This window comes from Hypanus sabinus, chromosome 19, assembly GCF_030144855.1.
Source record: "Hypanus sabinus isolate sHypSab1 chromosome 19, sHypSab1.hap1, whole genome shotgun sequence".
NCBI lineage: Eukaryota > Metazoa > Chordata > Chondrichthyes > Myliobatiformes > Dasyatidae > Hypanus > Hypanus sabinus.
Window position 1 is genome coordinate 24062842 of NC_082724.1, and position 24832 is coordinate 24087673.

The following is a 24832-nucleotide window of genomic DNA, read 5'->3' on the forward strand; positions in this document are numbered from 1 at the left end:
TTATGACAATAAGGCAAAACTGCATGGCATTTGCCAACACCTGCTTCATCTTTTGCCAGTCTAGTTGACAGACAATTGGAGGCAGACGTGCCTTGGTCCTGTCACTCCACAGAAGGGAAAACGCTGGATAAATTTTGGGGTGATCATTGATAGGGCTGAGCATTGTGCAGTTCAGGGAATTGTGCAAACTCCTCGAATGTCAGGCAAACTTCCTGAACTCCACTGAGATTCTCCCGCTTAGTTAACATTCAGTCTCTCCTTTAAGCTTTGCTTTCTCAACCAGCGATGAAGACACAAAAATAAAGTCAAATATTTAAGCTTGCAATTGCAAGCTGAAGCTACTGAAGGGGCTTGTGTTTATTTCTAATCTTCCATCTCTCCTCCCTCATTCCCCTCAGTCCTATCTATTCTCTTGATTTACAGAAGATGTAAGCATCTTTCAGATGTCAGAATGTGCCTCTTACTTTCTCCTCAGTGCATTTCAACCTTAACACTGTTTCCATTCCAGTATTCAAGAAGTGCCACTTGGTCAAGCAGTTGAGGAACACAAAGAGAATGATGATAAAGGTACAGTCACACCATTTGGACTTCACACACATAGACATTGAATATTTTCAAAATTCCCAGTCAGACTAAAGGACCATTCCCTCTCCCTTACCTCAGTACATAATTCCCTAACCTCCAGCATTTTCCGGTAAAACTCTTCAGACTCAGATTTGTTATCATACAACAGCCTATGTATTAGAAAAATACACCTTCTCTATACCAATGCAGCTCTGTGGGGACAAAGGTTCTGCTTAACTCTTTTTGCCAAAGCATTGACGGCTTGGAGTTGGGGACTGGGAGGGGTGGGGTGATAATGTTTGTACTCTGGGTGCACCTCTTTCACGAATGTGAATTGTACATTTGTTATGCACTGCACAATCCTCCTTTATACTATGTTCTCTTTATTTAAAAAAAACAATAAAAATATTGTCGGGAAAAAAGTGCTGCTGTAACCTGTTGCATCAAGTCAAGTTCAGAGCATTGAGCAAACTCCTCTGAGCGTCGGGCAAGCTTCTCCAATTCCACTATGAGCTTCTCCCGCTTAGCCAACAACTCAGTCTCTCCTTTAAGCTTTGCTTTCTCAACCAGCTGTGTAGACACAAAAATAAAGACAAACATTTAGGCTTGCAATTAATAGTCATATAGAACAGTTTCGCAAAGTCGTAAGAGGCGATCATTCTTTTCAACACCAGGAGCTTTCGTGCAATTGAGGAATAGCCCCTAAATGTTTAGCTTGCTAATGTCATGCTCTAATAGGTTTTTATAGTAACGTTCAGAGAACACTCTAAGAATTCTCTTCTTCTTTTAAATTTGATTTTCCAAGTAACTAATGACCTCCTTAGTTTTTCTCTGTGTAGTATCTCACATTTATGAATTTCAGAACTCAACACATTGATTACAAATTTCAAAAGGATGAATTGGAACTGTTAAGTCAGGATATCGGCCAATGATATCAATGTGCTGAATGTGACCTTATATGTTTATAAGTGAGGTAATACTGCATGATTTCAGAATATTACAGGTTTTTTCTTGACTATGAGTTGCAAATAAGCCTGGCAAGGCCATCATTTACTGATAATCCCTAATTGCTCTTGAAGAAGTGGCAATGGCATACTACAAGCTGTGAGATCAGGTAGGAGATTCCCAGGACTTAGACACAGCAATGATGAAGAGATAACAAATCAGAACAGCTTTTGATTTGTATAGACACCTGTGGATAATCATGTTTCTACGGTTGTGAATCCTGTGATTTGGGAAATCCTCGAAGAGCTGCTGCGATTTTTTTTTGTAACTAGTATACCCTGCAGCCTCAGTGGTAGTAGTAGGGAATCTGTGTTTAAGATGATGAATCAGTGCTTTGTGCTGATGGTACTGAAATTCTGGGCACTAACGGAGTTGCTCTCATGCAGACGAGGGAACCAGTATTCCATCATATTCCTGACTTACGCCTTTAGATGGGGAATGGATTTTTGGGAATTGAGAGTTAAGGCACTCACTACTAAACATTTATTCTGTAATCTATATTGCAATATATATTTTTGCTAATTTTCACTAAATATTCCCTCTTGAAGGAATCATTATCTAAAGACCTCAAAATAGCATTAAGAAACTGAATTTATTTATAGAACAGAACCAATTTCTTTGCAGTTATGTACTATATTTGGAGATGTATCATTACTGTAGCTGTTATACTTATATGGATAGCTGTTAAGATAGTATTGATCCCTGGGAGGAAATTATTTGATTTTGGAGGTGTTAAGAACGCTAAATTCAGTGAATGTCAAAGATTAAATTCTCTTTTATTGCACACCCACCAGTGACTTTGTTTCCATCAAAGGGAAGGAAATAGAGGATATTTGCCATGTTCATTTGCATTTCTATCTGGAACCATTTGAATAACTGAGGTGTCCCTTCCTATAGACAACAGGACTTTCAGAACTCTGAGGCATGGGCAGCTGAGTTGATAGATGGCAGATTACATTTCCCCAACACAAGCTTGAGCAATGACCTTCGTCCACAAGGGAGAATCGAACTATGTCTCTTTAATAGTGCTACCATCATCAACCGATGTTTGTCATTGACCAGAAGTACAATTGTACATCAAACGTAAACATGGTGACCATAAGAGCAGATCCTACGCAGGATATTTTATATGGCAATTGAATCTCCTTCTGAATGCCCTAAACCTTTCAGCTCCAGCTTTCATACTTTGTACCTATCTTTGCAAATTGATCTAGTCAAACATCTGTTACAACATACGGTCCTATGATGCTAGTTCTGTACCCCAGTAACGATTCATTTGTATCAGCTTAATGTCCTGGATGCCCTATCTTGAGTTCACTCCTTCTCTCCAATCCTTTTTAAATGTTCCCAAAACTATTCTCTCCTACCAAACTTTAAGTTATCCCTTCTAATCTCCTCATCTGCATTTGTTTTACCTCTCTGTGTGATACTTTAAGAAATCCAAGTTACAAAGTCTATGCCAAATAAAGCCATTGCCTTACTTACCTCATCATTTTTATCAAAAACAGGCATGATTTTCTTTGGCCATAATAGGACAGTGGCATGCAAATCCAGGTCTTCGGGATCAAATATATATACATCCAAAAGGTATTCCAGCCGCAGATGAAGCTCCTGTAAAAGAAAAATGTACTAGAGACTTCCAGTATGGGATTTCCTATGGAACACAATCTTATAAATATCTGTACTTAATTAATAAGGTCTAAAATCATTTGATATACAATGGATTCCGATTCATTGGGGCATCGATAAATCAGGGCAGCCACTTACCTGCACCAACTCTAGAAGAACAAAAGCTAATTGAGAAAATAGCTGGGATTCCGTTAGTTTATTTGGAAAACTATGCTGCTTAGTTGTCTCTTGCATGTGCTTCTGTTGGAAAAGCAGTGATTTTTGTCACTGACATTTGGTGAGAAATAAGCATTTTCATTGTAACTTCAGTGCTTCTCCAACCTTCTGTAGCCTCTTACATATGTTTTGCTGCAGCCACTGTCTACCTGCAAGCTTAAACTCAAGCTCAGTATGTTACATTACAGCATAAGAAATAGGAGCAGGAGTATGAAATCATGGCTGATCTGGCCATGGACTCATCTCCACCTCCCTGCCTTTTCCCCATAGCCCTTTATTCCCCTACTATGTAAAAATCTAATCAACCTTGTCTTAAATATACTTACTGAGGTAGCCTCCACTGCTTCATTGTATTAGAACATCTTGGCTGTGATCCCGACTCAGAGCTCATTTAAGAGGCATACATAACTTATTGACAAATTCTTCATTTCTTCCTGATAATTTTTTTTCCCTGCACCAAAAGCTACGAAAACTAATTTTATTTCTAACATTTCTAAATCAGGAAGTTGACATGTCCTAATAACTATAATCATTCTTTTTCAAATGTGTCAACCCACAGATATGATCACCGGGACTTTTTCTGAAGCAAAAATTGTCTGAATCAGAATCAGGTTTATTATCGCTCTCTTATATGACAAGGAATTCATTATTTGCCACAACTGAATGGTACAAAAACAATATTACTAAAAATTACAAATAAATAAATAATGCAAAATAAAGAATAATGAGGGAGTGTTTGTGATTTCATCACCCATTCAGAAATTCAATGGCAGATAGGGAGAATCAGTTTCTCAATCATTGAGTGTTGGTCTTAAAGCTTCTGTACCACTGCCCTGATGGTAGTAATGAGAAGAGGGAACGTCACAGGTGGCGAGGGTCCTGAACTGGTTGCCGCTTTCTTGATGTCTTCGATGGTGGAGAAGGTTGTGTGCAATGATAGTGCTGACTGAGTCTATAATCTTCCATAGTCTCTTGCAATCCTGTGCATTGGAGGCTCCATACCAGGCGGTGATGCAACCAATCAAAATTCTCTTCACTGTACATTTGTAAAAATTTGCAGGAGTTTTTAGTGACAAACTGTATCTTCCTGAGAAGTGGAGCTGCTGGCATGCCTCTTTCATGATTGCATCAATGTGTTGGGCCCAGGACAGATTCTCAGAGATACTTACACCTGGAGACTGAAAGCTGCTCATCCTTTCGACCGCTGACCCTTCAGTAAGGATGAGAGTGTATCCTCCTGACTTCTCTTTCTGAAGTGCACAATCGATTCCTTGGTCTTGCAGAGACTGAGTTCAAAGTTGTTGCAACACCACTCAATCAGCCAACATATCTCACTCCTGCTTACCTCCTCATTGTTATCTGAGATTTTGCCAACAGTGGTGCCATCTGCAGATTTATAGATGCCATTTGAGCGGTACCTAGCTACACAGTCATGGATGTAGGGAAGTAAGCTTGTGATGCATCCTTGTGATGATCCTGTGTTGAATGTCAATGAGGAAGAGATGTCATCATCAATCCATACTAACTGAGGTCTCCAGATTAGAAAGCCAATGCTCCATTTGCAGAGGGAGACACAAAGGCACAGGTCTAGAAGTTTGGTGATTAATACTGAGGGCATGATGGAGTTGAAGGCCAAGATGTAATCAATATATTTTGCTGTAGTCTTGGTGTTCAGGCTCACTGTTTACTCAAAATATTTGAGTAGTGGATATTCTTCCACCTTCAGCAGTGGACTTCAAATTGAAGTAAGAGATATACAGCAAATGGGACAAATGGAACTAAGGTATACTGATGAAGAGAAGCATCTGAGGGTTGAAGTCTGTAACTGCCTGAAGGTAGCCACACAGGGAGAAGGGGTGGTGAAGAAGTCAAGAGGAAATCTGTGGATGCTAGAAATCCAGGCGACACATACAAAAAGCTGGAGGAACTCAGCAGGCCAGACAGCATCTATGGAAAAGAGTTTTGGGCCAAGACCCTTCATCAGGACATGGTATGTTTGCCTTCCAAAGTAAGGAGATAGAATATAAAAGTAGACACATTACATTGCAGATTTCCAATACAGCAGTTGAATTGCTTCTGAGTGTATTGTGGAGCAGTTGTAGATACCATGTTATAGAAAGGTTATAGCTGCAGTGGATCAAGAAGAGGAGATTAACAGGAATGTTGTTTGGATTTGAGGACTGGATAGGCTGAGCTTGTTTTCCCTGTGCAAAGATGGTTATGTGAATAAGTAATATTAGCATTATAAGAAGCATAATTAGGGGGAGTGTCCCTACATGTCAGAATCTTTGTCCCATGGAAGAGGTATCAAAAACAAGAGGACAAAGTTTTAAGATGAGAGAAAGGAATTTTAAAGGGGAACTGAGGGAAAAGTTTATTTATATAAAATACTTCCCCTTCAGATCTCCTTTAAGTTCGGGTTCAATTATCATTCAACTATACATGGATACAGCCAAACGAAACAGCATTACTCCAGGGCTAAGGTGCAAAACACAGCACCAGCCATCACATGCAGCACAAGGCACATATAAAACATATAAGATAGCAGTAAAAATCCATTCACACAAAAAATATAACATTGCCCAAGTCCCTGAGTGGCATGTTCTGCACGTTAATGGTGCATGAATGACTGCTGGAAACAACAAGCCCTCCATCATCTGCAGACACGCACATGTATGCTTTTCAGCTTGCGTTCCACCGAGCAAATGCTGGAAAGCATCACCAATGGGAACAGCTTGCCCCCAATCCAGCATGAACAGCCCCCCCCCCCCCAGCGCCTCCTTCCCTGGGCAAACGCAACAGGCAAGCCCACGGCTTGAAGCCTAGTCCACGCTACAACCAAGGCCACGCAGCTCCCCCATGGTCGGTGTCACCAATAAACCAGTGAACAGGATTTGCAGCACAATATATAAAATTATCTATATTTAAAATATATACCTACAAAGATTGATATCTGAAACTCATTGCCAGAGAAGGTGGTGATATGAGGTTTAATCATGATATTTAAGAGACATTTCGACAGATGTACTTACTTTGATCCTCATATTCAAAGCTGCAACACCTGTACTTCTTACTTCAGTCACATAGTCTATCATCTCCAGCATTTCTTTTGTACCCTCAGGAATATTCAAAGCTTTATCCACAATATTTTCAAACTCCTGGCAAATTCTACAAGAAATTACCAAATTATAATTTCACAACCACTCAGATTTAGTAACAAGTTGAGATCTTTGTTAGCAGAAAATGCTTAGGAAAGATCTAAATACGCACATAAAATCAAATGGCTGGACTTTGCTGAGTTGAGACCACCACCCCCACATGTCGCCATTCTCTGACGCTCCCTTGAACTTTTCTCCTCTGAACCCAGATGCCCCTGCAGCCAAATGATAAGCAGGGAAAAGCATCCAACAGAATAACTGGGTAATGCAGATGGGCCACTCTAAATCCACTCAAGGAACTATTCTGGAAACCCTGTCACATGACAACGCACTGATCCTAAATAATTCCATAAGTTAAGTATAAGCAGTTAAAGTGGCTGTAGAACTAAATAGAACACATTTGTTTTATTGCCCACATATATAAAAAGAATCTGACCACTTTCCTTCAGGTTACAGCTATTTGTCAAAGCTGTCAAGATTTTTTTTAAACCTATCTGAATATTTTCAGAAAATGTTAAAAGATATTAAAAATGAAATAAATGACAAAATAACATTTCAAAACATTTTCAATAGTTAAGTCATTAAATTAAACAAAGACAATTTAATTAAAATAATACTTGCCATATTCTTATTTTTCCCACCAAACCATAAAATCCCCATTCAGTGAACCTGGTGCAGGATTAGAAATCAGATACTCCTTATGCTGGGGAATGCCAGCAAGCATCTGCTCAACAGCTAGATCCCCTGCAGGGTGCAGTAATGATGCGGCACTGGGAAGTTGCTGGCAGAACACAAAATGCTGTGGGATGGGCGGCACAGTGGTGTAGTGGTTAGCACAATGCTTTACGGTACAGGCGACCCAAGGTCCAATTCCCACCGCTGCCTGTCAGGGAGTTTGTACGTTCTCCCCGTGACCAAGTGGGTTTCCTCCGGGTGCTCCGGTTTCCTCCCACAGTCCACAGATGTTCTGGTTGGTAGGTTAGTAATTGGTAATTGCTGAGCAGCACAATTTGAAGGGCCTATTTAGTGCTGTATCTCAATAAATATATAAATTCAGGACTGTTGTGCACAAACCTGAAATTAGCCAGCACCCTTTTGAGCAAAATTCAGCAAAATCAGGAACACAAATTTTAATTATATATAATGACAACCAGAAGTGAGATGTAGTTCTTGGAGTTGTTGATATGGCTATGTCTCCAATTTTAAGACTTCTGTGGTGACTTTGATTTGTGTACCCCAAGCACACACGCTATCAATATAATCCAATCTACACAAAATCAAGACTTTCCCCACCAAGAGCCTATTTATGTCAAAAACACAGTAATGATGGGTGAACGACATTTAGTCTGAGTTACATTATGGGAAAAACATTTTGAATATGAAAAATGCATTTCAGAATTAGCAACTTGATATTTCAAAATGCTTAATTTCCACTTGTAGCATTGACCTACCGTAGGTTTTCTTCTCTGTGTTTTGCAACCAGTCCACCTAGCAATGTTTCTGCCCAGCTCTTTGCTTTCTCTGCTAAGCCATGCTTTATATCCTCACAATCCACCCGCACCATATGAAAGTCGGCAACTTTCTGCAGGCTCATGATCTCCACTGCTAAGTTACGAAACTGGTCTATAAACTTAACAGAGATTACTTAATTATTAAATTAAATACATGTTTAAAATAAAGGTTTGCACTGGATATAAGAAAAAGGTGTTCATAAATTTATATTACAGGTTCTTCTGCGATGCTAATAGTTTTCCTTTCACTGACTACCTCCTTCATTCTTTCAACTTCCCTTTTTTCCTTTAGTCAGAGGGTATCACAAAGATACAGCATTTTGAAACCTCTTCTAATTGTTTTTCGTCATCTTCAGTCCAGTCATTGAAAGCTTACTAACTGCAAGGGTGGGTGCCAAAAGAAAATCATATCCTCAACAAATAATGATGCTTAATTTTAACTAAGAAAAACTGAATAGCGATCAAGAGCAGGAACCAATAGTCACTTGTTCTTCTCCACCAATTCTGCAAATTTCACCACCTCTGTAACAGAAAGTTAGCAACACAAACCAATGGCTGTAACATTTGATACTGCATTAAATGATCAAATTATTCATTGAATCACATGAGAACCTGAGTTTAATTTTACTACTGTTCTAAGTCAACCAATTGCCGATTCTTCCTCATGAACGCCATCATATTCCTCACCAGAATAGGCCACTTTTGAATGAACTGGTGTCTGTAAAGTAGCTCCAGATATGAATATAAAATATTTGATTGGGTAACAACAGATGTTTTGTGTATTTCTCGTCTTGATATGCCACTCTTGATTGGAGGACAGTGATGTGGTACAAGTGCACAACAACTGGGTGTCCATAGTGATACTAGTCTCGCCCATGAGGCTCCACATGTAAACTAGTTAAGAGCTTAATATATCCAATACACTGCTACTTCCTGATGTTTATTACTAGAATCCTAATTAAGTTCTTAAGACATCATAACTGGCTCTGAGAATCAAAGTTTGCAAGACTGATACATCATGAAGGCTCAAACACATAACCTAAGCATGTCTACATGTCAAGAAAGATCAGTATGAGTTTGGACGAGTTACAGCAAATCCCCTGATCCCAGAAAGAAATCCTAAGTATTAAAGCTAGAATATTTGTTAGATGAACTTACTACTATGTAGTCATCAAATGCGTGTTCTTCTTCCATGAATTTCTGTATGCTTTCTTTGGCTGTCCCATTTATTAGCCAGTCATAATGATCAACTATGGAAATAAACAGATTTATGACATTAATAATTAAAGTACACCATTCTCAATGTCAAGGTTATTAAGTTCACTAAATGAAAAAGCTTTTCTAGAAAGAGATGCTTGACTCATGGCAATGAAGATGATTTTGTGTTGCATTTGAGTACAGTGCTTCTTAGCAGTAAAGCCACAGTCAGTCCGCGTGGGCAGCAACATCTCTGATCCCATTACGCTGAGCACTAGCACTCCCCAAGGCCCTGTGCTCAGCCCACTGCTGACGCGTGATCCAGCTCAAACCATGTCATCCAGTTTGCAGATGACACTGCAGTGGCTGCGTCAAGAATGATGACGAGACGGAGCACGGAGAGGAAGTGGAGCAACTGGTGGGTTGGTGTGAGAAGGACAAACTAAGCCTGAATGTGGAGAAGACAAAAGAAGTTGTCGTGGTGCTTCAGGAAGACTCAGACAAACCATCCCCCTCTGCGAATACATGGCTCCTCCATAGAGTGAATTAAGTGCACTGACTTCCTGGGAGTTCACATCACAGATGCCTTCACCTGGTCCTTTAATATCACCTTCCTGAACAAGAAGGCACAGCAGTGTCTCCATTTCCTAAGAAGATTGAGCCATGCAAAGCTCCCCCTTCTCCTCACATCTTAAGTGAATTTTACAGGAGCACCATTGAAAGTGTCTTGACAAGTTGAATCTCCATCTGGTATGGAAGCAGTCAAACATCGGACCTGAAGTCCCTACAAAGGGCTGTGAGAACAGCTAAGAGGATCATAGAGGTTTCCCTACCATCCACCGGGGACATTTATCAGGAGTGTTGCATATGCAGGGCTTTTAATATCGTTAAGGATCCCACCCAACAATCCAGCATCCTCTTTGACTCTCAACCATCAGGCAGGAGACTACGAAGCATAAAAACTAGAACAGTCAGGATAAGAAGCAGTTTCTTCACCCTGGCCATTAGACTTCTGAACTTCCCACAGATCATCTTCAAAGTGTCACAGGTTAATCTGTTCCATACGTTACAATATTTAAAATTAATACACTTCAGTTTGTTATTTATGTGTGATTCATCTGTAAATTTTATCCATACCTTCATAAGTTATTGTGTGTTATGTGTACTGCTGTGCTTTACACCCTGGTTCAGAGAAACATTGTCTCATTTTTCTATATATATGGCTATATACATGTATATACTTAAATGACAATAAACTTGACTTGATATGGTTATTTCACATGGTGATTTATCATAAAGTGATTTTTTCCACTTATCAGAGAATCATCAAACTTTTCTTGTATTTATAAATTCCATTGAAACAGGCTGTTGCTAATATTGTTAGTAAATGAATCAGGCTGGACTTCAATGTAAAATGAAGGTGAACCCAAGACTGTAAATTAGTCAGCAACTTTCAGGAAGTTCTCATGCAATTCAGCACATAAATCAGGAAGTCACTGTCTATCCTAATCTCCAAAAGATACATGTGACCCTCTCGTGTAAACACACAAATTGAAGTACGTGGAACGGCATAAAAATGTGAGTAATGTACACACATATTAAACCTGCGTAAAAAGGATGAGGGACCTACACCAGTTTAAAAACATGATTAACATTATAATGTCTTAATTATTGGCAAACAAAATTTCTGACACTAAAAAATAGCACTTCCAAATGTTCAGTTCTGTTCCCTCATTATATATAAAATTATTTATTATTTATTTTAAATAGAAATTTTATCTTTGCCTTTTATCTTACAACAATTTTGTTCTTTCTGCTCTTTTTTTATTCTGTGCAATGATTTGCCAGTAACTCAAATGTTCTGCTTTATATTTTCGATGGTGCCATACTCAAATGAACTTCCTAATTGGTTAAGAAAAATATACTAATGCCAGCACTGTCAGACTCTCTGTAGAAGATAATGTGCCAAGGTATCTCAAGTTACAGTGAAAAACCCCAAGGGGCATCTATGGACAAATTGAAGAACAACAATCATCACCATGGGGGACAGAATATGGCATTATATTCTCTCATTTTGCTCTTTGGCTCTTTCCAGACAAATCCTGCTTATGTTTTACCAGTTCAGGACATGCAGTTATTTTTGACTCTTTCTTGCTCAACTCAGAAAATGTTTTTAAAAATTGAGAACAGATGAGAAACAAATGAAATTCTCAATCTTTTAGCAATCTTTAATTCAGAGTTGGTGAAAAATATTCTAAGCCCATGTCTTCTGCTCACACAATTGCTTTTCAGTGGCCACTGAGTTAATCCATTTCTGCTTGGCAAACATTATAAACTGACCAGACTGCTGGCCCAGTATTGGTATCATAGCTATTATGAAGATGAGCTTCAAATACATAGCGCTATCACCAAGTCTGCTGACTTCCTTCCTTGCAATTCATCCTGCCTCTTGCTCTGTCTGGGCTTAAGTGCTTCTCAAATACAATCTTGATGTGATTTCATTCTTCTATTTTCCATTATCTTAATGTTATTCAAAACTTTAGTGTCTGAACCATTCAATTTGCCCGTTACCCCTTAGCTTACTGTTCTCCCTGGTTATACAAATACACAATTTTAAAATTCTCAGTCTATTTTTCAAGGTCCTTCATATCCTTGATATCTGCTTCTCAATTACTTATTTCACCCTTAAACCTTTCCAGTTCTCTATCCACTGAATGTTCCATTTGGAGCTGAAACAATGCTGGAGGCTTGTGCCTCAAGCTCTGGAATTTCCTCCTAAAACTTCACCTTCATTTTCTCCTTTTACGTATTTCTTAAAACCCAAGTCTTCTTTTTATCTGACCTAACCTTCTATGAAATTTTGCTTCATAAAACTCTTGACCTGTACTGCTACATTACGGGTGTGTAACTAACATAAGGGATTACAAAATCATTGTTAACATAATGTTCAATGCACCTGTATAATAGTAAACATATTCTTGAAACTTGGTTTTATTGATTCCAATGGAATACAATATGATCATTTAAATATATTTTACGTTTAGCATGATACCAAGGATGAAATTCTGCTCAGGCTATCACTTGTACCAATTTTTATGAAACTGCCTGTAAATGACATGGTGTTAAAATAGCTTCCTTTCATATTAAGTTAATGGATTGAGAACAATGATAAATTGACGTACCATACTGTTGGAAATGTTCAGCTGCCCCTTTAAAGTTGTTTCTGATTGTCTCCTTGAGTGTAGAATAAGCCCAGTTTAGGATATCAGCAGGTGGTTTAGCCTTAATATTCTCAACATCATCAGACGTACTTTCAGCCAGCCAGGATTGCACTGTTTGAACATTCTGACAGAAGTAAAACAAGAGAAAATTACACGCACTCCAATTTAATAAAATCAAGAAAGATTTTCTTTTGTATTTTTTGTACCAGGACTGTACACCTGTTTAGTGATAAAGAGCACATAGAATAAATCTTCTTCCACTGTGTATTCTTAGAGTCTGTGCAACCTAATATTTACTGTTTATTTTGAGTGGCTGGATATGAATATTCATAGGTATATTGTTACAAACTATAGTGGCACTAGAGATGTTGAAGTTTTGTTATTACAAAGTTACACAGATTTAAAATTCCTCTAAATTCAACACATTTCAGTTTTGCATTCTGTTAATCGTTTTACATACCATTGCTTCTGAAGTAAATTTATGCATTAGGAACTTATATTTTACTTCAGGAGCCTAGAGTACAGGCAATAGCGGATCTTTCAGCACTATGTAACTCCACTGTAAGAAATTAAAGCTGTTTTGGCATATACATTCAAATTTTTCATGTACCTTTCCGGAAGTGGATTAACAATTTAGGAAGCACGTACCTGCATGGCATCTTCTATTTCTGTTATCACAAACAGAACAGTCTCCTCCAATTCCAAATATGTGGGGTAGAATTCCATTTTGTCTTCATCAGCTATTAAATCCATCTTAAATTGGGGCATTCTGTATCTGTCCACTTCATCAAAAAGATCTACGTAGGCTTTCACTGTCCTTCCAAGAAACTCTTGCAACTTAGAGGGCAAAAAATAAAGGTAAACTTTTTAAAAATACAATGATATTAACTCCTCTTAAGTAACAAATAACTCATCAGATTTTCATTTGATTTAACAGGTGGCTTATTGATAACTTCTATCAACAATTATTGCTATTTCTTTATTAATATATTCACTAGCGTTTAAAACTTTTAACATTATTAGGCAAATATAAAAGAAGGTGCTTAAGTTGAATGATGTCTGTTGAGAATAGTCTTCAAAAGTCAAATGAAGCTTTTGTCTTTAATATATTGCATAATATTCAGCTAAAATAGTCATATTAACTATACAGCTACTAATCATAATTATGCCATTTTAAAACAATTATAAAGGTGTCAATACTACCTTTGAAAATTACCATAAAATTGCAGAATGATTTGCATATTTTGGCCTTTATTTCTCTCATAGCTAGGAGGGCATTGTTGCTTAAGTGGAAGGATGCCACTCCGCCTACTCATACTCATGATGTCATGTCTTGCTTAAATTTAGAGAAAATCTGCTGTTCAATTTCTGAACCTAGACAAGATTTTTTAACATTGTGGGGACCTTTTTTGAATTACTTTCAAAATCTTTGATTTGCTTTTAAGCACAGATGTTGGCTAATAATATGTTTTACTATATGTTAAGGATTTTTTTCCTTTTCTTTAAACAAATAGCTGTTTTTTTTCGGGCAGTGGGTTTAGATTTTTTGTATAATAAAATTATTTCTTTTCAATTTTATGTTTAAATTTAATCTATATGGATATGGGGTAATTACACTTCGCCTGTGATTTCAATATATTGTAATCGATATATTTTATATATCTTATTGTACCCTGTATTCTTTTATGTAAGAAATTAATAAAAATATTGAAAAAGATTTCCTTGTGAAGCTACATATATTCCCATAGAAACTTAGATATGCAATATCACATGAATACTTCACAATACCTCTGACAATAACAAATAGAAATCAAGTAATTCCCAGTAAAATGGCACACAAGTAAGGAAGTGCAGATAATCTGAGCAAATTTGTACATTTGCAGATAACGTGAAAAGTCTGTGCCTCCTGTTGTTTTCAGTGAATAGCATTATCCATTCTATGTTAGCTACATGCCATTTGAAAGGAACAACACTGGAGGCCCGGAACTTGCATAAGGAAAGCCAGCATCTATTGAAAATGAGGTGGGTTTGGATTGCAAAAGATAAACAGCAAAATTTGGGGGGAAAAATGTTTGATTGAAAGAGGGAGGGAATCTCTCTGATGCTACATCAGAGGATTTGTTAAGAGGACAACCCCATCACCCCTCAAGAAAGTCAGTTCCATTAAAGATACAGTCATAGGAGGTTGAGGGCAATGCTGGTAAAATGTTAATGTTCTCTACATTACAACAATAATCATATTTCAATTGCTGTAAAGCATCATGCAATGTCAAGAACTTTGAAATATGCTACTTAAATACTAAATTCTTTTTATGGTCAATTGGAATTATCAACAACAAGAAGAGAAATGAGTCGGTGTTACAATAACCATGCACTCGATGTCAGCAGAACTGACTATGGGCTTTAGGAGAAGAAAGTCAGGCAATCTAGCACCGGTCCTCATTGAAAGGTCTGTAGTGGAAAGGGTGAGCAACTGTAAGTTCCAAGGTCTCAGCATCTCGTAGGACGTAGGACCTATCGTGGGTCCAATTCATGGATGCAACAGTGAGGCTGTGCACTAGTGCCTCCACTTTTTTTTATGCTTAGGGAGCTTCAGCATGTGACTGAAGACTTCTACAGATATAGAGTGGAAAACATTCTGAGTGCTAGCATCATGGCCTGGTGTAGGAATGCCAGGGTACAGGAATGCAAGAGACAGCAGAGGATGGTGGATTCAGTCAGTTCCATCACAGATACAGCTCTTCCCATCATCAAGGACATCTATAATAGGCCATGTCTTAGGAAGGAAACATCCATCTTTAAGGACCCCCACCATTCCCTCTACTCATTGTTGACTTTGGGCTGGAGGTATAGGAGTCTGAAGACCCATACCTCTTGGTTCAACAACAACTTCTCCCCCTCTCCCACCGGGTTCTTGAACAAATCTAAAAAGCCATAATTCTGCTTGCATAATCCACTGAACTTCCATTGATTCAATATTGTCCACTGAATATAGATGTGCACAGTCTAGCTCTTCTCAGCCTCCTCAGAAAGCAGAGGCGTTGGTGAGCTCTATCCATTAGGTGAAATGCATTCTGAGAGGTTGTGTGTGATGTCCACTCTCAGGGGTTTGAAACTGCTCACAGTTTCCACTGCTGTGCCTCCGACGTGAAGAGGGGTGTGAGTGTTGCAAGTTGCAAAGGAGTCGATACATCTCTTTGGTATTGTTGGCAATGAGGAAGAGATTATTTTCCTGGCACTCGGGCTCCAGCTCTTCCACCTGTAGGCCGCATCATCGTTGTTGACGATGACGTTTATGGTTTTTTGTTCATTCTGTCATGTAAGTTGTGTATAATTTATGTTAATTTATGCTTGTAATGTATTATGCAGCTGCAGGAAGCTAGTTTGCAGGCAAATATACCCTCAGTATGCATGCCCGTGACAATAAACTTGAAATAAAGCATACATTATTCTACATTATTGTTGTACAAACTGCCGCTCTATTAATCACAAAACACATAGCCCTCACATCAATGCACACCCACACTGCCATCATCAGATCATGGCTTATTAAATATCCTTCTTATTCTTCTCATACACTTAGCACCACACCAGACTTCAGTTACCTAGACCACCTTTCTGCATTCCACCAGGCAAACCACATTCCTCATGTTAGATACATTCTGCTAAATGTAATCAATCCAAGCAACTGAGGTGATTAAAAAATTAAAACAGATTCTGTAACTAGAGAAAATCCATGGTATGATATAATGGAGACAAATATTACTAGATTACCTTAAAAAAAAACAAGACTATACTAGAAGATTTAGCAAGCCCTTTTCTCTTACCTGTGACTGGATGGAAATGTTTGAAGAACTGAACCAACAGATATCAGAGGAAACTACAATGAACTTGAGCAATGGTTACCTGATTACCTATCAGCACATTCGCAGTGGAGTAGAAACAGTCCATTTTCTCAGGTTTAATATTCTTTATTTGCTCTTTGTCAGTTAGCAGACTGAGAATTTTAGGATACCATGTGGTCATTATCTTTTTCTCCATTTTGCCATGCTCTATCACCACATTATTCTTGAAGGATTCACATTCAATTGGTCCTTTGCATCTAAATCAATAATCAAAACATCAAAGTAAAGCTGTCAAAGTAACAAAACCACAACACATTATAGTTGAATTACAGTACAATATTATTGGTGCTCACTAACTTTTTAATGCAAAGTTTATAAATGTCATTATCATAGTTTACACAGTACAGTAACAGGTCTTTCAACACAACTACTCCATGTCAACCAAGTTACCTACCCGAACTAGTTCTATTTGCCTATGTTTAGCCCTTATCCTTTCTTATCTATGTCCCTGTCTAAATGTATTTAAATGTTGTAATTACATATGTCCTTACCATTTCACTTCATTTACCCACCAGCACTCCTAGACTATCTAGTCTCTCTTTATAACTCACGCCCTTCAATCCCAGGAACATTTGTAACATCTTGTAACTCTTTCCAGCTTAATGACATCTATCTTGTAGCTAGGTGACCAGAACTGCACGCAGTACCCAAAGTGTAGTCTTACCAAAGCCTTGTGCAACTGTAACATGACATCCCAATTCTTGTACTTAATGTATTGACCAATGAAGGCAAGAGTGCCAAACGTCTTCATCACCCTGTCTCTGTGTGTTGCCAATGTCAGGGAACTTTGTACTTTTACCCTTGGGTCTCTCAGTCCGACAACACTTTCCAGGGATTATAAGTTATTAACCATGACATCTACATTAACATCCAAATCATTAGTATAAATAACAAACAGAAGTAACACTACACAGTTTACAGTGGCACACCACAGATTACAAGCTTCCAATCTAAAAAAATCTCTCTATTATCACCCTCTAACTCCTACCACCTAGGCAATTTTGTATCTTATTGGCTAGCTCAACCTCAATCCCACATGATCTAAATTTCTGGACTGGCTGAACCTTATCAAATGCCTTGCTAATATCCATGTAAACAGCATCTACTAGTCTGCCTCCTCAAACCTTTTGGTCACCTCTTTCAAAAAACTAAGTCAAATTAGTGGGACATAATTGTCCACAATTCAAAGCCATTCTCGCTATCCCTAATCATTCCTCATCTTTCCAAACACAGGTAGGTCCTGTCACTCAGAATCCCTTCCAGTAACTTTCTCACCACTGATCCGCTGATGCTAGGTTCACTAGTCTCTAGTTCCCCAGCTCACCAGTCTGCAGTTCAATGAAATGAAATTTTAAAATGTCTTATTTTTGCATCGTAAGTTGCCTTTTCATACCTACAATCTGACAGATCCAGAAGGAGCAGATTTGAAAATGTAAGGTAACCTAAATCCAGAACTGTTTGCAGGACCGGGTGAAGGATGTAGAGATTTGTTTTGATCTCCTCTCTAGCTTTTACAAAACTCTCATGCCAAGGATTAGAGAAGTCCAAACCTCTGAATAACAGAAAAAAATATATAATTAATTTTAACTTAAATGAAATAAAATGTTACACTTATAAAATATACAGCTAAAAATCTCAGTACAACATTTTCAAACATAGGGATTAATTTTCTATTTGCCATCACTACTGATGCCTGCAAACTTGGATAAGCGGGAATTGGAAACATTGGTAGAAGGGGAATAAAATAGGGCAAGTAAATTGATAAGTTTAATCTGATATATGGCAAGACGCTGTTTCTTGAAACTTTTAAGTCAAAACCTGATTAATTACGTATTCAGTATTTGCAGCTAGTTTTTCTTCTCAGTACATGGCTGGAAATATCATCTCCTGGACTGTCTTGGATTAGAATAGTTCTCAACTTTTTCCCAAAAAAGTGCAATTAAATTCGGATTTACTGTGCTATGTAAGAATACTAAAGGACCTTCATCATAAACATTCAAAAAATGTTGATCAATTTCACGGACTGAGCTTATTCTAGATCCCACATGTGATGGGATCACGCACCAGAGAGTTTGCACTGGGAACCACACGGTTTTCTTGACTTACAAGTTCTTTAATCATATGAGACCAATGAATGGAGCTCGTTTTACCCATGCAATTTTTGGCTTTGCTGATTGAGGGGCCACTTGCTGTCTCTTAGGTTCAGTATCAGTGAAATTTTGCTCAGCTGGGGCAGGTCAGCACTGTGGTGACACAGATGTGCTTCCTTCTCCAGCCCAACAATTGTATAATATATGTATTGCAGATTTGCTTTATTTCATGAGCTCTGCTGGTGAGTAGATTCCAGATGTAAATGTCTCTTTTACATCTGGAAGTCCATGTGGAGTATTTGACATGGAAAGGTGTTCATGCATTCACAAAGTTAAATGACTGAATTAATGAATCTTGAATCGATATGAAATTAGCATTCTGGTAGTTGACTGCATCAGCACTTTATACTCACGTAGGCTCCTGTGGAAGAGGTTCTGAATCTTCATACTCCAGGCCTTTCACTTCTGGCTTTACAAGAACACTTTTCACTACGATATATGAAATGGATAAGAAGTAGATTATATTTGTAGTTAAATCCTTAACTTTTAAAGTTATTTACAATGTAAAGTACGGCTTTTCCTTTATTTTCAGTGCAGATCGATTGATATTACAGATGAATAAAACATACAGAGCTTATTACAATACCTATATAATATAAACACCAAATCAAAGACAGGCATCTACGACTGGATATAGAGGAACAATATTTCCTTCTCAGGAAAGTGAAGCAACAGAAACATCTTTAAAATTTATAGTAGATTCTGTTGAGTTATCTTGTTACAGTGAGTGTTTAGATACACACTTGCTGCATAAACATGAACTGTAATAGTAATCAGAACAATAATTCAGTGTTGTTAAGTTTTCCACACTCAGAATTACACTTACCCTGAAATCAAAAGAAAGCAGGTTACAGAGGGAGTATTTTCAATGCTTCAACTCCACCATCAACAATAAATTAATTAAAATTAAAATTATCCGAAGTCCAATTGACAAAAATTAAGAGTAATTTTGCTTAAAATATAGAACGAATGAATAAATAGACCATAATCAAGCATGGGCATCATGGACAGATTAATGTTCCACAAACTTGCAGTAATAATCTAAATAGTACAGTATACCATAGGTGCACCTCAGACAAATTTCACATCATCCCAGTCTTAAAAAGGTGACCTGTTATGTTTTGTCTCTCATAAAACTAATTGGAAGAAAAACAGAGATACCAAGATAAACATGTAGTCTTTGTTTTTACTTATAGCAAGACACACACTTATGATGTGGTGTTATAATAATGTATGTCATTCACATACTTTTACATATAAACTGTAATGAATTATGTAAACAAAGAATGCTTAATCAAACAATATATTTACAATATTACTCAAATTTTCCTGAAATATTAAATACACAACACTCCTCTCTGCTTAGCTAGAATCTCCAATTCAATATAGAATGCATCTCAACATATATCTATATACACACACACACACACATTATATACAGTATATGCATATTCTGTATACTATATAATACAACTACTATATAGACATCCACAGCATAGTAAATTTTAAATTATCCTATTCAGGCCTAAAGATTTAATCATAGTAGAGTATTCCTCACTCTTGTGGGATAATTTCTTTGCTGGCGGGGGCTAGTGGGGGGTGGGGTGTTGCTCTGCTTGGCAGGAGAGACTTGTAGTTGTGAAACGATCTTTGATTCTGCAGACTCCTCCATGGTGGTTGTAGGAGTTGACTCAGGAACTGCAGGGAGTGGTAAGGACAGCTTCGGCACCTTTCTTCTCTAACAATTGCCTCTGCTGTCCTCGACTGATTGATGTATTGTCTGCAGATGACAGCAGATGCAGTCTGCACAGCATCGGAGAGTGGTCCAGTTCTGTTGTAAATTCTTCCAAGTGCCCACTTTTGATCCCCTCTGTAGTCCCTCACCAGGCCTGCTTGTCCAGGAGTGAAACATTGAACCTCTGTGGATGAGACGCCTTCAATTTGGGTCGGCTGTTTGGCCTGCCAGTCTCTGTCAGAGACTGGATTTGAGAGATCCAAGTGTGAGCTCAAAGGACGACCTAGGAGCAGCATAGCCAGTGAATTGTTGGTTGTGGAGTGTGCTGTATTGTGATATGCAAGGAGGAAATTGGTGAGTTTCTGGTTCAGCTTCAGTGTAGTGTGTTCTGCTGACATGGCTTGCAGTGCGTTCTTTTGACTCCAGATAAACCTTTTCGCCAAGCCATTTGTAACTGAGTGGTATGGTGCAGACATAATATATCTTACATAGAACATAGAATAGTACAGCACCTTACAGGCCCTTCGGTCCACAATGTTGTGCCGACCCTCAAACCCTGCCTCCCATATAACCCCCCACCTTAAATTCCTCCATATACCTGTCTAGTAGTCTCTTAGACTTCACTAGCGTATCTGCCTCCACCACTGACTCGGGCAGTGCATTCCACGCATCAACCACTCTCTGAGTGAAAAACCTTCCTCTAATATCTCCCTTGAACTTCCCTCCCCTTCATTTTCAGGAATGACTGAAACTGTTCTGCAATTAACTGTGGTCCATTGTCACTGACTAAATGTTCTGGAACACCAGTCCTTGAGAAGATGCTTCTCCACACATCAACAGTGTGCGAGGCTGTCGTGGAGGCCACTGGGAACACTTCTGGCCACTTTGCAGCTGCATCCATTACCACCAAGAAATCTGTGTCCATGAATCTTTAGCCAAGACAATGCAGGACATTCCTAGGGATGGAGTGGCATTGCTCTTGGCATCTTCTGGTGATCGATCCCCGGTCACCAGACAAAGCTTCAAGCCAACGCTTTCGTTTTGATCATGCCTTGATGACCTGCATCCAGCTTCTCCAACACCAGCTCTCAGCTTGGATGGTACAGTAACTCTCAATCCCCACGTAAGGCAACCTCCGTCAAGGGCAAGTTCATCCTGGCACTGGTTAAAATAAGGGAACTGGAGTTTCTGCTGCACATCCAGACACTTTGGGTGGGCATATAGACTTGAGACAGTATGGGATCTATACTGGTTTTCCTTTGGATCATCTTTGCCATAACAGGGAGACTTTCAATTTGTGTTAAGGCAAATACTTCAAGAGGAGTGTCCGTTTTTTGTAAGTGTTTCAGGTATTTTTTCCAATGGTAAATGTGAAATACATCCGCTTTTCCATGATTAGTCATCCTCTTGAATTTGATCTTGTAATTGTGTCCTCCAAGAAAACTCTCCGCATTTGTGCTGCTGCTGTTAGTGGAATACCCTTCTGTGGTTTGAAAATGGACACTAGGGGCTGATGATCAGCAACGAGGGCAAACTCTCTCCTATACAAGTATTGCTTGAAACATTTTACACCCCAAACCAGACTCAAGGACTTTTTGTTTGTGAATCTGTACATAATTTTTCTCTGCAGTAAGGGAACATGATGCAGAGACTATGAGGCGTTCACTTCCATCACTCGTAACGTGTCACAACTGCACCTATACCTTCAGGTGAGGTGTTACAGACAAGCTTCACAGGATAGTGTCCGAGTACAGTGTCTGATGTCATCATTTCCTTTACCTTTTTGAAAGCCATCTTTTTTTTTGGAAAACTTTTTTATTGCATTTTTAAGTAATTACAGAGTGAAATATGAAAAAAATATGCATATAACCCTTCCCCCCTCCCCCCTGACTACCCTATAGAAAAAAAGAGAAAGAAAGAGAAAAAAAAGAAAGAAAGAAAGAGTGCCTGGTCGTTGGTAGATCTCCACATGCTCCATGGAATTCGTAATAACTTTAATATATATATTTATTTATTTCCCCAAATAACCAATTGTTTCATCTTCAGAGTATCTGTATATTTAGTCCTGTCTTTTGTAAATAAGGGCTCCAAATTTTCAGAAATGTTTCATATTTATCTCTTAAATTATAAGTAATTTTTTCTAATGGAATACAGCCATAGATTTCTTTCTTCCAAGAGTCTATACTTAAATATGTATCCGATTTCCAAGTAACTGCAATAGCTTTTTTGGCTACTGCCAGTGCAATTTTTATGAATTCTTTCTGGTATTTATTTAGTTTGAGTTTCAGTTTTATCCCTTCAGTATCACCTAGTAAGAGTAGTATTGGATTATGAGGAAATTGTGTTCCTGTAATTTGTTCCAGTAAAATTCTTAAATTTGTCCAAAAAGGTTGAATTTTAGAGCAAGACCATGTAGAATGTAAAAAAGTACCAGTTTCCTGGTTACATCGGAAACACTGATCCGATAAATTTGGATTTAATTTATTTATTTTTTGTGGTGTAATATATAATTGATGCAGAAAATTATACTGCACTAATCTTAACCGAACATTTATTGTATTTGTCATACTATCAAGACATAGTCTTGACCAATTTGTTTCTTCAATTTTAATATTCAAATCACTTCCCATTTTTGTCTTGACTTATGGACTCCTTGTTTAATTGCCTGTTTTTGAATCAAATTATACATACAAGATATAATTTTTTTAATATTTCCTTTTTGAATTAAAATTTCTATTTCATTAGATTTCAGCAATAACATTGTTTGACCTAGTTTTTCTCTTAAATAAGCCCTTAATTGAAAGTAACAAAATAAAGTGTTATTTGATACTTTATATTTATTCTTTAATTGATCAAATGACATTAATATACCTCCTTCAAAACAATCTCCTATATATCTAATCCCTTTTTGAATCCAATTATATAAAAGTTGATTGTCCATTGTGAAAGGAATAAGTCTATTTTGAATTAAAGATCTCTTTGCTAATAAAGATTTTTTTGTCTCATCATCAACATTTATCTTATTCCATAAGTCAATCAAATGTTTTAATATAGGAGATTCTTTCTTTTCCCGTATCCATCTAGATTCCCATTTGTATATAAAATCTTCTGATATGTTTTCTCCTATTTTATCTAGTTCTATTCTAATCCATGCCAGTTTATCTTTCTCGAAAAAAGATGCAATAAATCTAAGTTGATTTGCTTTATAATAATTCTTAAAATTTGGAAGTTGTAATTCTCCTAGATCAAATTTCCATGTCAATTTTTCCAACGATATTCTTGACATCTTACCTTTCCAGAGAAATTTCCTCACATATTTGTTTAACTCTTGAAAAAACTTCTGGGGTAATTGTATTGGTAATGATTGAAATAAATATTGTAGTCTAGGGAATATATTCATTTTAATAGTATTTACTCTACCTACTAATGTTATTGGTAATGCCATCCATTTATCAAGATCTTCCTGAATTTTTTTCAAAAGTGGTGAATAATTTAATTTGCATTTTATGTCATTATCAACTCTTATACCTAAATATTTTATACCATTTGCTGGCCATCTAAATTGAGTTATTAATCGACATTGATTATAATCTCCTTTAGTAAGAGGTAAAATTTCACTTTTATCCCAATTTATTTTATAACCCGATATTTTCCCATATTCTTCTAATCTATAAGATAATTTGCGTAGTGAATGTAATGGATCTGTTAAATAAAGTAGAACATCATCAGCAAATAAGTTAATCTTGTATTCTTCCTGATTAACTCTGAAACCCTTAATATCTGGGTCCATTCTAATTAATTCAGCTAGTAGTTCTATTGCCAACACAAACAAAGCAGGTGATAATGGGCAACCTTGCCTAGTTGATCTTGTTAACTGAAATGATGTTGAAATTTGACCATTTGTCACTACTTTAGCTTTGGGATTAGTATTTAAGGTTTTAACCCATTTTATAAATGATGTTCCTAATCCATATTTTTCCAATACCTTAAATAAAAAATCCCATTCCAATCTATCAAATGCTTTTTCTGCATCTAAAGCAACTACCACACTCGTTTCCTCCCTCTTTTGCGCTAAATGGATTATACTAAATAACCGGGTTACATTATCTGCCGATTGTCTATTTTTGATAAATCCTGTTTGATCCATATGCACTAATTTTGGTAAGCATTTAGATAATTTATTAGATAAGATTTTTGCTATTATTTTATAATCGGTGTTTAATAAAGAAATAGGTCTATATGATGCTGGTTTTAAAAGGTCTCTATCTTTTTTTGGCAATACTATTAAAATAGCTGTTGAAAAAGATTCTGGAAGTTTATGCGTTCTTTCCGCTTGATGTATTAACTCCATAAAAGGAGGAATTAATAAATCTTTAAACTTTTTATAAAATTCAGGCGGAAAACCATCTTCTCCTGGAGATTTATTACTTTGGAGTGATCCCAGAGCTTCTTCAACTTCCTTCAATGTAAAAGGCATACCTAATCCCTTCTGTTCTTCTGTATTTAATTTTGGAAGAGTTATTTGTGATAAAAATTCTTCT

General features: G+C 37.4%; 1 protein-coding gene across 1 annotated transcript in view; it reads right to left on the reverse strand.

Moving 5' to 3' along the window:
- Positions 1-24832, reverse strand: part of dnah12 (dynein, axonemal, heavy chain 12) — a 157907-nt gene that overhangs the window by 114137 nt on the left and 18938 nt on the right. Inside the window, exons 6-15 of the mRNA XM_059944187.1 lie at positions 18910-18985; positions 17800-17958; positions 16408-16603; positions 13150-13338; positions 12463-12625; positions 9242-9333; positions 8024-8202; positions 6447-6582; positions 3055-3180; positions 1000-1134 (exon numbers count right to left, since the gene is read on the reverse strand). Of these exons, the coding sequence (XP_059800170.1) occupies positions 1000-1134; positions 3055-3180; positions 6447-6582; positions 8024-8202; positions 9242-9333; positions 12463-12625; positions 13150-13338; positions 16408-16603; positions 17800-17958; positions 18910-18985 (1451 nt within the window). The remainder of the gene's footprint in view (positions 1-999; positions 1135-3054; positions 3181-6446; positions 6583-8023; positions 8203-9241; positions 9334-12462; positions 12626-13149; positions 13339-16407; positions 16604-17799; positions 17959-18909; positions 18986-24832) is intronic.